This window comes from Mustela putorius, unplaced genomic scaffold, assembly GCF_011764305.1.
Source record: "Mustela putorius furo isolate JIRA1106 unplaced genomic scaffold, ASM1176430v1.1 tig00003834_pilon_pilon_pilon, whole genome shotgun sequence".
Classification (NCBI taxonomy): Eukaryota; Metazoa; Chordata; class Mammalia; order Carnivora; family Mustelidae; genus Mustela; species Mustela putorius.
In genome coordinates, this window is record NW_025421987.1 from 99923586 (window position 1) to 99936976 (window position 13391).

Below are 13391 nucleotides of genomic sequence, written 5' to 3' on the forward strand. Positions count from 1 at the left end.
TGGTAAATTACACAAAATTTTATTTATGATAATCTCTATTTCTTAAGAAAAGATAGAGGCTTATTATAGAAAAATATGCTTCATAACTACTGATTTCAATATCTGTGATTTAAGCATTCTTCTATGTGATATATTTCACAGCATTAAAAAAATATATATTCTTTTTTTAAAAAGTTGTATGTGTGTGCATGGGCCATACCTGTGGCTCTCTCTCTTTCTCTCCCTCTTTGTCTCTCCACTTTGCCCATAAGGGCAACTCTTACCCGCAAAATTATGAGGCAGATGAACAGGCAGCTTAAGCTCCCAGAGAACCCTGTGTTTCTGGCCAGAGGACCTAGAAAGTGGGCTCCCTTGAGCAGAGAGTATAGGAGTCCCAGACAGGTGAGAGCTGGAGAAGGTAGCCCCTATTCTGTGTACAAATACAGAGCTGGAGCTGCAAGTGTGGGGACAGACCCAAGCTGCATGGCAAAGACCTTGAGAACTAAATTAACATTGGAATTGCTGCCCACCCAGAAGGTGAGACAGAGTGCTTAGAATTAACTTAATTGACTGACCACCTGCTAAAACAAACAAAACGATCACCATTTTCCAGAAGATTTTAATAGGACCCAAGTTTCACAACCTAATATTTAAAATGCCCAGTCTATAACCCAGAATGGTTTGTCCTGTAAGGAACCAGGAAAACGTGACCAGTTCTCAAGAATCAAGACACTCAATTACAGACGCTAATCTCAAGATGATCCAGCTGTTGGAATTACTTGACAAAGACTTTAAAGCATCTGTTATAACTGAGGTCAAGGCAAACACAGCCGAGTGCCTGAAAATGATCTAGAATGAATGGAAAAAGAGGACGCTCTGCAGTTTACAGTTTATAAACCATAAAGAAAGGAACCAAATGGACACTTTAGAGTTTAAAAATACAGTATCTGAAGGTAAAAAAAAAATCACTGGATTTTTCTCTGTCCAGTGGACAGAGAAAAGAGTCCACGAACTTGGAGGTGGGTCAATAGAAATTGACCAACATGATGAACAGAGAGAAAAGAGACGAAAAAAGGAGAGGAAGAAAAAAAGAGAGATCCCAGGGTCCATGGAATGCTATCAAAACACTTCACATTCATGTTATTGGGGCACTGGAGAGAGACTAGTGTGGTAAACTAATTAAAGAATGACTGAGGGGTGCCTGGGTGGCTCAGTAGGTTAAGCCTCTGCCTTCGGCTCGGGTCATGATCTCAGGGTCCTGGGATCAAGCCCCGAATCAGGCTCTCTGCTTCCGCTTCCTGCCTGCCTCTCTGCCTACTTGTGATCTGTCAAATAAATAAATAAAATTTTTTTTAATTAAAAAAAAAAAAAGAATGACAGAAATCCCCAACTTTGATGGGAAACATACACATTCCGATTCAAGAAGCCTCAGCAGACTCTAAGCGGGAGTTTGGATAAAGTCAAATCTAGCATCAGCAGCTCTGATGCAGCAGAAGCATTTGGTTAGTGTTGTCTCTCTACATGTACCCGTTCCTGCAAACACCTGTCACATCATCCTTAGACACTGGTAGCCGCGTCACTACTCACAAGCCCACTGTAGAGATGTGTAATTTACCCGTCTGCTCTTCCCCTTCAGACCTCATGAGCCCAGCCAATGCTTTACATACTCAGGGGTGTGGGATATAATTTAATATCTTCTTTATCACTAGCTGATTCTTTCATTAGAATCATCACCATCGTCTTTCACTGAACGGTTATTCAGCAACTAGAAATAATTTCTCATCTCACAGCTTTACTGAACCTTGTGTATCTTCGGCCTTGGGCACTTTGGCACTGACAAAATTTCCATTCGTCCTTCTGGCAAATTCATCTGAAAATGCCTGGAAATACAAAGACAGTTTTGACCACTACAGTCCTCCGTAGATGAATAAATCTGATTCATCAGGGATTTTGATCTTACGTGAACACATCCTTAGGAGAGAACAACTCTCAAAGTGTTACTCTCAAAGAAATCATGAAAATACTACATATAATTCTGTTTTTACAAATGTGTTCTAGGAGGGACGCCTGGGTGGCTCAGTTGGTTAAGCAGCTGCCTTCGGCTCAGGTCATGATCCCGGCGTCCTGGGATCGAGCCCCGCATTGGGCTCCTTGCTCCGCGGGGAGCCTGCTTCTTCCTCTGACTCTGCCTGCCACTCTGTCTGCCTGTGCTCACTCTCGCTCTCTCTCTCTGACTAAATAAATAATAAAATAAAAAAAAAAAAAAAAAAAAAAAACAAATGTGTTCTAGGAAAACTATTAAATAGGTGATGAAAGTTATAAATATAAGCATGTTCATTACACACTATTTGTAACAGAGAAGAAACAAAACAGTTTAAAAATCCAACAGGGAAATGGTTAAGTAAATTTTGGTATATCCATGTGTCGAAATGTTTAGCGGCCATTAAGAATTCCATTTTCAAAGAATAGTTTTAGTGGAATAGAGAAATTCTCTTTTTATACTATTAAATTTTAAAAAAGAATGATATGAAATTGCACTATATAATCCCACTTCTAAAGGCGCACATGTATAAAAGAAGATTACAATGAAACGCGATAAAAAAAAATGTACACATTTTGTAAGGTTCAAAGTTTCCACAGTGAAGTATTGGCTTCATAATCAATAAAAGCAAGTATCTTGCCAGTTGTAAAAAACAGAGTAGTTAAGAGAAGGACAGTCACAATGACAGCAACCACTTCCATTTTTTTACTTCTTATTTGTCCCAGGAGAGGAATCTCTTGGGGACTAGTGTTCTCTGAAGTAAGAGGCTGGTGTATGTATTCTAGGGTTAATGAACCTGTGAATTCCATTTCTTTGCCTGGTGGGGACATCCTCAAATCATTACTTTCTTCCTCCTTTAAACAAGCAAGAGAGATTTGGGGCGGGGGGTGGGGATAAGTAACATCTCTCCTAAAAGCTTGATCTAATAATGGGAGGGAGATGTGGGGAGACTACAGAGCCAGGATCCCAGGCTCACAGGACTCCAGGGGTGGCCAGGCTGGCTGGCAGGCAGGCAAGCTCCGTGGGTAAAGGTGGACTGTTGGTTGATAGACTCTCTAGAGCAGAAGATGGTGCTGGTATTTCTAATCCCAACTCTCCTACTCCCATGGGGATGTGCTGAGTTCATTCTAACTACACCTTTCAATTGAATCTCATCCTGACATTCTCCTAACATTATTTACAGGACCATAACCATTCTTCCTCTTACTTAGAGGACTACAACTTTTATATTATGTACTAAACTTTCTATGTTCACATGGAAGGGAATCCTATAGATTAAAGGAGGATTGAGGGATGTCAGCTCCACTGTGATGTACAGGCCTTATTTGAATTGTGATTCAAACAAACAAGCTATAAAAACAAAATAAGGCAGGAGCACCTGGGTAGCTTGGTCAGTTGAGTGTTGGGTTCTTGGTTTCCACTTGGTCATGATCTCAGAGTGATGAGATCGGACCCAGCCCATGGGGTGGGGGAGCCTCTGCACTCAGGGGCGTCAACTTGAGATTCTCTCTCTCCCTCTCCCACTGCCCCTCCCCCTGGTGCAAGTGCACGCACACATGCATGCACTCTTGCTATCTCAAATAAATAAATAAATCTAAAAAAAAAAAACAAAAACAAAAGACAAAACAAGGCATTTGTGAGACAGTGGAAATTTGAACATTGACTTGATAATTGAGGAAATAGGGAGTGATTTTCAGTTTATTTTAAGTGTGAAATAGTATTGTGGTCATGCTACTTTTTAAAAAGAATCCTATTGCTTAAAATAAATACTGAATTGTTTATGGGTAATGTATTTCTAGGATTTGTTTGGAAATAATATAGGAAGGAGGGAAATAAATAGAGATAGAGATGAAACATACTGGCCATGGTTCGATAATTATGAAGGCGAGTAATGGGTACAAGGGAGTTCATTCTACCATTGTCTATTTTTATTTATTTATTTTTATTTATTTTATTTATTTTGGAGTTCTCCTTAATAAGAAGTTAATTTTTTTTTCTATATCCATTAATTTGCTTGATATTTCCCATGCTACAACTAGTCTATACTACTCCTTCACTTTCCTATACGGGAAATACATGGAAGAAACAACCGAATAGACAAACAAACAAGACATTTGAAAACGTTAGCTCTCGGCTGCCAAAATAACCAGAAATGAGTGAGACTGTACCTTAATAGTTTCATGATCACTTGGGTGCAGCAGAAACTGAACCTCTTGTAAAGCTGTCAGTTGAATCTTGCTACTAAAGTTTAATACTTCTGAAGTTATTAATTCAGCAAACACAGTTTTAGGAAACCCCAGATTTCCGGTTCCTATTGCTGGAAATGCAATTGATCTTAAGAACAAGTTCTCAGTGATTTCCAGACATTTCCTGATTATGTCTCTCATGACCTGCAAAGCACAAAGCACATCTTTATGCATCTCTCCTAGAAATGGGAGTTAGAACAAAAAGGACAAGAATTTAGCAACTTTGACTGTGGTCTCTGTCTGCTCTTCTCCTCTCAAAAGAGGTTAAGGGCTGTCAAAAAAGGAAAGAAAAGCACACGGCAGACAAGGAAAAGGGAACATCAGAGACCCTCTAAAAAGACTCAAACTCACTCAACAAGGAAAGAAAGACGCAAAGCAACTACTGTTCTAATCCTTCGTTCTCTTCCATTCTTCATGCCCTCACCTTCCTATCCTCACTGCAGCTGTGTCACCTTCAGTAACTCTTCCCTGGGCCCCAATAATGATTGAGCGATGTAATCAATTTATATCATTAACTAGTCTTCAGGCGAAGTCAGCTATGGCTGAAAGAAATGGCCATCGTAGTAGAACCCGTCGATACTGAGACAGACAGAAGCCACCCTACGTTATACAGAGAGGAGGGTCCCAAGGGCGACCCAGTTTCCCAGAGAACCTAGAACTTGGCCGCACCTTGTGTGAAGACGTGCACCCATCTCTCCAGTGCGGAGCCACTACATGAAGCACATTCCGGCAGTGCAGATTGTGTCCACTGGTTCGGAGAACTGTGCCCATGCCAACAACCACTGCTTGGCCGACTCTGTCCAATTCCTCCTGGAGCTTTGGCCCCGCTTTTGTCACAAGGGCCCGAGAAAGGAGCCCTGTATTGAGCCTGAGATTCATGGGAATGGAGTTGACAAGAACATCAACCTTGAAGACAAAACCAATTTGTTTCAGATACTAACAAAGAGCATTCACCAAAGCATCTCTATATTTGAGCCCCTGGGTTTGACACTAGAGGTGGGGACGCAATGATGATTAATTTCAGAGATTGAAATGCCACCCGAGGCAAAGGGTTACAAGATGACTTATTTAAATAGCACCCCAGGATGACAGAGAGCTGTCAAAAAGCAAGATATAAACAGCACAGGGTTTCTGAAAGAGTGCAGAGGCCGCTGCCTCTTATGGGCTCTGGGAAACAGGCATCAGGGCAGCAAGCAAAGAGAGCAGGGCAGTCATATAATAGGAGGGGATACACCGGGGAGCTTGGAGCTGTGAGCAGACTGGTTTGATCGGACAGAGCTTTTCTAAATTGGGATCGAGACCAAGAACACCAAGAACACCAAGAAAAGAGAAGAGAAGGCATGTGAAAAGTGATATTCAAAGCTGCACGGCCTGGGTCACCAAGGAGGACTATAGTTCACCCTGGTTCGGCGTCATTGACAAGATTCCGGTCTCTGTCCACATCAAATGCTCTAAGTGTTTGGTATCTGCCCTCCGCAAATGAGACAGGAAATTCACCTTAGATTTGCCAAAATGTGACAGGTATAAAGGCACTGAAAAAGTATACATGTAAAAAGGTGAGATAGTATCGTGGGGTTTTGCATTTACTGGCAACCTCATGATCTGAGTACACTTGCAGTTCCCCCAATCGACTGGCCGGTCTCTGTGGGTCAGTGCCTCAGCAAAGCCTCCCAGTCTTCGAGGAAACCACTTCCGAGGCTGGGAGAGCAGGGGTTCTTCCCCTGGGTCCTAGTCTGCCTTGGGCTATAGGCTAGCTGGAGTTGCGGGGGCTCTACAGGCAGGGACAGAAGGGACACTCACAGTAGCATTCTGCACATCTCCTTCCACCAGCAGGAGCCTCAGGTTTCCCTGGGACAATGAAATCTGTCTGTTTCCAGGAACGTTTGTCAAGACCGGCTGAACTGCCTGTGATAAACCGGGCAGAGGACCTGTCGGAGACGGGACACTCTCAAATACAGTTTTCACAGTTTCCGCAAAAGCCTGGACAGTCTTCTCAGCTGTATCCACAAGGTAGATCTCTTTCAAGGTGTGTCCGTCCTGCTTACACTGGAAGTTTTTCTTGATAGCCAAAATAATCACCTTCACACACCGGGCTAAGGGAAAGCCCCCAGCTCCGGAGCTGATGGCCGGGATGGCTATGGACTGGCACTGGTGTGTCTCAGCCAAACGGAGAGTTTCTTCTACAGCTCTCTTTAACAGGAGCATGCACTTCAGGTCCTCGTCGTCCTTCCACTCGGGCCCCACGGCATGGATCACATGGCGGTACGGGAGCTTTCCTGCTTTTGAGATGACGGCACTGCCTGGGGGGATCTTGCCCCTTGTCTTCACTATCTGGTCACAGGCCTCTTGGAGCTCGGGGCCAGCTGCTTTTGAAAGAGCTGCTGCCAGGCTGCTGCAGAGCTGCAGGTCCTCCTTGGCGGTGCTCACCACCACCTCGACAGGAAACCGGGTCAAGTCGCCCTGCTGCACCATCAGCCAGACTCCAGGGGCCAGCTCCACCCGAGACAAGCTGCTCTGCGGCATGGTCAGTGAGACTCCCGGGGCCAGCTCCACCTGGGACGAGCTGCTCTGCCCATCCCTGCCCCCTCCCTCCCCCTCTCCTCCATTCTCCTGTAGGTCAATGGAACATCCAAACAACCGTTTGACCTCTCTTTTATAATACTGTGCTTTCTCCTGGAAGAACTGGCTGACCAATGGCCTATCAATATGGACGTTTTCAATACAGACGGAATCCACAGCTTGCCTGACGATGTTCAACCCCTCCAGGACTTTGGCCTTTGGCCCAATTAGCAAAATGCCCTTTTGTTTATTTTCAAGATTGAAAATTACCTGAACATTTGTTGTCTTTATCTTTTGCCAGAATGGCTTTTTTTCTATCCTTAAATAATCAATGATTACGGGAGGATTTATTCTAATCAATCTCTCTATTTTCGTGTGTTTTTCCACAAAGTCAAAAAGCGAGCTATAGGATTCATTCACTTCTCTCACACAGCCCGCGATGATGACCTCCGCTTTGGTTTCTGAAGTTAATTCATCGATTATTACAGTCTTTGAGGAGGAATTGTGTCTCTTATGCAAGCTGTGAGTGAGCGCTTTCCATTTCTTGCCATTTAGAACTTCCCTGTCGTCAATGTTGATGCGCTTGTAACTGAAGGCACTGACCATTTGCTTTTCGGCATCTAACAGGACTTTAGGGGAATAGCCGATTAAGAGAACAGTTTTACCCTCTAGCTCACAAACGGCAAGAATTTTCTGTGCCATGAAAAGAGACTTCGAGAATTCTGTACAGTCTCCTTTTTGCAAAAACTGGAAAATCTCAGGGGGAAGCTGGATGCTTTTTTGAACCATGGTGCACATCTCTTTCTGTATTTCACACTTGGCTTTATACACGTCTGTGTAGAGGCCTTTGAAACACACATGTTGAGAGTCTTCATCATAACAAATCTCCATTTCTGGGCACTCGGTGCGGAGACGCCCGAGGACATCTCTGTGACACAAAAGAAAATACCTTCCTGGAGAAATGGCCACTTTCTCCTTTAGACTTTGCTCTTCTCTTTTAAGTTTTTGAGTGGTACTTTCTATTAATTCCTTGACTTGTGGCTCAATGTTCTGTACATCCTCTGATCTCCCCACTAAGGTTACAATACCCTTCAGGGTATCAAATTCAATCAAAATCCTGTCGTCTCCTACATTATTTTTTATGGTGTCCCACACTACGGGATCCACTTTAAAGGGGGTAACTTTATATTTAGACCTGATGCTAGAGAATGCTGTGGAAACATCTTCCTTCCAGTTCCTGATTCTCAGTCTACCTAGACAGAATAATGTGGTTGCAGGTCTGATGGTAACTTCACATCTGAGTTCGGACCATATTAGATCACTGTGACAACGTATCGCTTCCTCATTTATCTCATCAATCAGATGCCTCTTTTTCTGTAAGAACCTCCATAAGGGAAGATCTAATGATTCTCTGAATGGTGCTGGAAGCTTGATCAGAGGTTTCTCCTTTCCATACAAGGCCGTGCCCAAAGAGGTGTAGTATGGAAACACAAAGAGTGGCATATTATCGAGGTCAAGTTTCTTGGTCATGATGGTGTGTAATGCTTAAAAGGAAAGAAATAAAGTAATCCCAGTGTTAACATGTTTCAAGTGAAAAAAAAACAACAACAACACTTTTCTCCTAGGGAAAAAAACTCTAATGATTGTAAAATTATGATGTTATAACATGCTATTAAAAAGCAGCACTACTCTTAAAGTGCTCAGATATAAACTGATTTTTATTAATCCTACATAGCTATCCCTTGCTTAATGGAACACTTTCCAACCAAGATCACTCTATGTTGAAATTCTGTTAAGTAAATTCTATTTTCTGTTTTCTGGTAACACCAATATATCACCACCAGGTTAATAAAGAGATAAAAGTGTGTTCACAAATATGGGGGTAATGTTTGCCCCAGTGCAAAGAATATTCTGGTGCCCAAAGCAAAGCTCATGTAAGAATCAAGCTATTTTGCTGTTTTCTGTACAGTCTCACCGTTTTACGCTTCCTAGCTGATTTAGATTCCTTTAATACCTGTAACAGGAGGAGCATAACAATAATTATCAGAGCTGACCATGTGTCAGACCCATTCTAAGTGCTTTCCATATATTTATTTATTTCAGCGTCCTAGAAGCCCTCTGAGAGGCAGGATTATTATCATCCCTATTTACAAATGATAAAACTGAGGCTAGGGAAGGTTAGGTAACTCAGGGTGATGTAAAGGACAAATAACTGAGCTCAGATTTGAGCCAGGATCTGTCTAAACCCAAAGCCCACGCTCTTGCCCCTTTTACCAGGGATTCCAAACAAGATCACCTCACAGCCATTGGAGAGCCCAGCCCCTGGGACCTCAGATTCAGTAAGTCCTGTACCTCCCCCTTGTCCTTGCTATAATCGCTCTCCTGCCACTTCCATGGGAGCAGTCCCTACAGTGGGATGTGTGTGTGTGTGTGTGTGTGTGTGTGTGTGTGTGGGGGGAGGGCGTACTCTTCTTCCTCTTGTATTAGTTATGAGACAGGTACAGGGAGTCTAAGAAGGAAGAGAATTAGAATGAATTCCAATAATAACTTGGATTAAAATAACATCCTTGCAGAGAGATGTTAAAAATAACTTTACCTTGTACATGATTGTTTCCTAGGCCTGGAGCCAGACGTCATCAAAAGAACATGGCCTTCAGAGGCCAAGACCCACAGCCTGAACTTCCCAACGTGGCTCTGTAAAGGCTCCAAGCCTAGGCAGGACCTGGGACCATTAATGTGTACTTAGGACCCACGATGTGCCAAGCACATTGCAGGCATAATTTCATTTGATCCTCACAAATTCCTCTGAGGCCAGTAGTAATGTGGGCCCTATTTTACAGATAAGAAAACAAGCTTTGCTGGGTTCAAGTAACTTGCCCAACAGTGGACCTGAATAGGCATTTTTCCAAAGAGGACATGCAGATGGCCAACAGACATGCATGAAAACGTGCTCAGCACCACTAGTCATTAGGGAAATACAAATCAAAACTACGGTGAGGTATCACTTCACACCAATCAGAGTGTCTAGTATCAAAAAGACAAGAAGTAACAAGTGTCAGCGAGGATGTGGAGAAAAAGGAGCCCTCAGGCACTATTGGTCGAATGTAAATTGGTGCAGCCACTGTGATGCATGGATAACGAGGACAGGGAGATACAGGCTTTTAGCTATGGAACACCTAAGTCATAGAGAGGAAAGGGACAGCATAGGGAATAGAATCAGTGATACTGTGATCACGCTGTAGGGTGACAGATGGTGGCTACACTTGTGGGCAGAGCATATGGAGTTGTTGAATCACTGTGCTGTCCACCTGAAACCAATGTAACCTTGTGTGTGGACTATACTTCCATAAAAACATGCATGGGGTGCCTGGGTGGCATAGTCAGTTAAGCGTCCAATTCTTGGTTTCAGCTCAAGTCACGACCTTGGGATTGTGAGATCAAGCCCCACATCAGGTTCTGCACTCAGTGTGGCATCTGCTTAAGGTTCCCTCTCTCATTCTCTGCCCCTCCACCTGTGCTCTCTTTCTCTAAACTATATATATGTATGTATATACATGTATATACATATATATATACACACACATATACATCCATCTATCTATCTATCTATCTATCTATCGGTAAATTATCGATAGATAGATAGATAGTAGATAGATGGATGTATATGTACAAAGTAAAGTAATCAAGTAAGTTGCCCAAGATCACAAAACTAGTAAGCACCAAAGCCAGGATTTGAACTCTGATCTGTCTGACTCAAGAACCATCACAGATGTCACCTTACTGTGACTTAACTTCTCCATCCTGTTTCCTCATCTTCAAGAAAAAGTTACAATATGCATGGCATTACTAGGATTCAGTGAGCTACTGTAGCAGAAAACACAGCAAAAGATCTAACCTAGAGTAGGTATTAGATAAAAGTTTTTTTCCTTAAGATTCTGTGAATCAGATTTTGTAAAACTAAACAAAATTAATTCCAGAGTAAGTGCTCAACTTATTCCTCTCAAATAATCTACATAAAATGTAGACTGCTAAGTAAACTGTGTTTTTAATCCAGCTTTAACTACAGTTGGCCGCCTTACTAATAACCCATCGTAAGGGGTGAGACAGCCTGTAAGAACCCTTAATGGTATAGGTGAGCAAATGACTGGCAAAGAATGGAGAGTTTAAGAGCATAGGTTAGCCAGACTAGCCAGGTTCAAATAATGGCTCTGTCACTTACTAGCTGTGTAAACTTAGTCAAGTTATTTGCCCTTTTTTGTGCCTGTTTCTCATGGTAGAACAGGGATTACAGTCACAGACCAGGGTCTGCGAATGCACTTTGCAGCACCCTGCAGAGCTATGCAAACATAATCATAATTATAAGAAGGAGCGGCCAAAGAAAGAAAGGGAAAATCGGTGTATCTCAGATCAGAGAGAACAGAGTTATGAGCTTAGATGAGGAGGCATGGTCGGCGTAGTCGGATGATACAAAGAGGTCAGGATGAAAGGGAGCCTTTGAGAGTGCCCTACTGCTCACATGTGTGGCTCCGCATAAAACCACCCCAATTAAATAGTTCCTATTATTAGTCCTACGTGGGTAATGTAGACATTCCGAGGACACATCCAACTGCCCCTAGCCTTCAAAAGGTCCGAAGCCCCACCATAAACGGGAGGCTCGCTTCTAGAGTAGGCAGCTTTATGGAGCTCCCTGCCTGGGCCCAAGCCCAAGCTCTGGGAGATTTAAAGAAATTGTGACAGAAGCTCCTCTTTTGTCCTCTTGCCCAAGGAATACTAGGACTTTCATTCCATTTTAAGCCAAAGCATACCTTCACCCCAGTTTCCCCAACTCTTCAAAGCCAAAGGGAGTGTCCTCCACAGATCCTCCACGGATCCCCCACGGAGCAGTTTATCTCAGTGGGTGGAATACCACGTGATGTGTCTTATGCTCCCCCTGTTGGTCCCAGACCCACTGTTCCTTCTCTTCCTAAGGAGGCTGGCCCCCTAATTCCCACTCCTCAGCCTTCACCTCTGAACATCAAGTGGAATCTCGAACCTGACATTGTATGTGCCTCAGAGAACTGGCAATCTAGTGGCAATCAAGTATCGACAAAACCCTCAGAAGTGTTTCCCTAAGGTTCAGCTGAACATGGTTTTCACAGGGGTGCCACGAAGAACAATCCAGCGGACATCCACTGGACCACCCCTATTAATTTCTGAATGATGACACTGACAGGTGAAGGGGAAGTAGTGACACATTAAAGGAAGTGTATGTGTTTCTGAGTATTTCTTTATCCAACCTTATTGGAATTAACTTGAGAATTTCTACCAAGTATACAGCTAAAACACAGATCATCTTTTTTTAAATACAGTATTTCAAAGATTGTAAGAATTATGGGGTTTTCACTATAGGCAGAGACTCATGAGAGAATCTCCTTGTATCTTTCAAAACTGGGCCCTGCTTCTCTAAAGTTGAAATCACTGGACTCATTAACTATCATATCCCAGATGAACAGGATTACTAATTGGATTTCCAGTGAAATTTATGAATTAAAAAATAAAATGCATCAGAACTCAACTGATAACTGTTAAGATCTGCTAAAATGGCTGAGTCTGTGAGGTAAGTTCACAAAATCAGGCTCATAGACATTACCTTTTTTGTCAAAAAACTCAATCAGAGCCGAATTCTCTTCAGGCAAACACTCAATACTGGCAATTCTCCCTCCTCCATTTTGAGGATTTTCAAATAAACTTTTCAGATTATAGTCATCAACACCAGGTGGCAGGTTTTCAACCCTGATAGTTCTTGTCACTTCCAGAAGTCTCGGAGAAAGCTGGAGTTGTTTCACGAAGGGGTGCCTGACACAATTGTCAACAAATTTCACAGCATCTACAAATCAAAATCAATCAGTCAATCCATCCATCCATCAGAAAATTATGATCATACTTTTATGTTATACAGAAGAAACTGTCTGAATATTAACTGAGATAAAGGAGATAACTAAGTGCTCAATTTTTAGAGGCAAGGTCTTCATTTCTATATGAGAATTTACACACTTACAACTCCTGCTCTGAAGAGTAACACACATGTAAATGTTTTACCTGGTGTACTGCCACTGAGCTGTGTCCCTCCTACAGGCACAGCTCTCTCCCACTCACCTTGACGTCCTACTGAGTGTTCTCTGTGCAATATAAATCTCTCACTCTCCTCCTTTCTCAAGACCTATGATGGCTCCCTTAGCTAGCCTTAAAATGCCCTTGGTTGGCTATCTGACTCCAAACTAATTTCCAAACATCACCTCTGGTTACCCTCTGCCATTCCTTTTATTTTCTTTATTGCCACAAAAACTAGTCATTATTTTGAAAACCTTATTCTCTTTTGCCTTGCTATATATAACCACCTGTACCTGAAATGCCCTTCTTGGATTTTTTAAAATCCTGTCCTATTCCTCTTTCAGGACTGACCCTGTTTATCTCTTTCAAATTAATAAATATCGATAGTGGGCTCACAATGAGCCAGGCACTGTGCTAGGATCTGGGGATAGAGAAATGAATATGATAAGTCCTTGAAAATTTACCATCTAGGAAGG

General features: G+C 42.6%; 1 protein-coding gene across 11 annotated transcripts in view; it reads right to left on the reverse strand.

Annotated features, from left to right (window-relative positions):
• Positions 1-13391, reverse strand: part of LOC101681767 (protein mono-ADP-ribosyltransferase PARP14) — a 53732-nt gene that overhangs the window by 20915 nt on the left and 19426 nt on the right. For 4 of the 11 annotated variants that reach the window (XM_004745454.3, XM_004745452.3, XM_045088825.1 and 1 more), the window contains 5 exons: positions 12455-12691; positions 6067-8369; positions 4936-5172; positions 4189-4410; positions 1781-1859 (listed from right to left, as the gene is read on the reverse strand). In XM_004745454.3, coding sequence (XP_004745511.2) covers positions 1781-1859; positions 4189-4410; positions 4936-5172; positions 6067-8369; positions 12455-12691 — 3078 coding nt within the window. The other 7 variants (XM_045088827.1, XM_045088824.1, XM_045088828.1 and 4 more) reach the window with 7 other exon arrangements.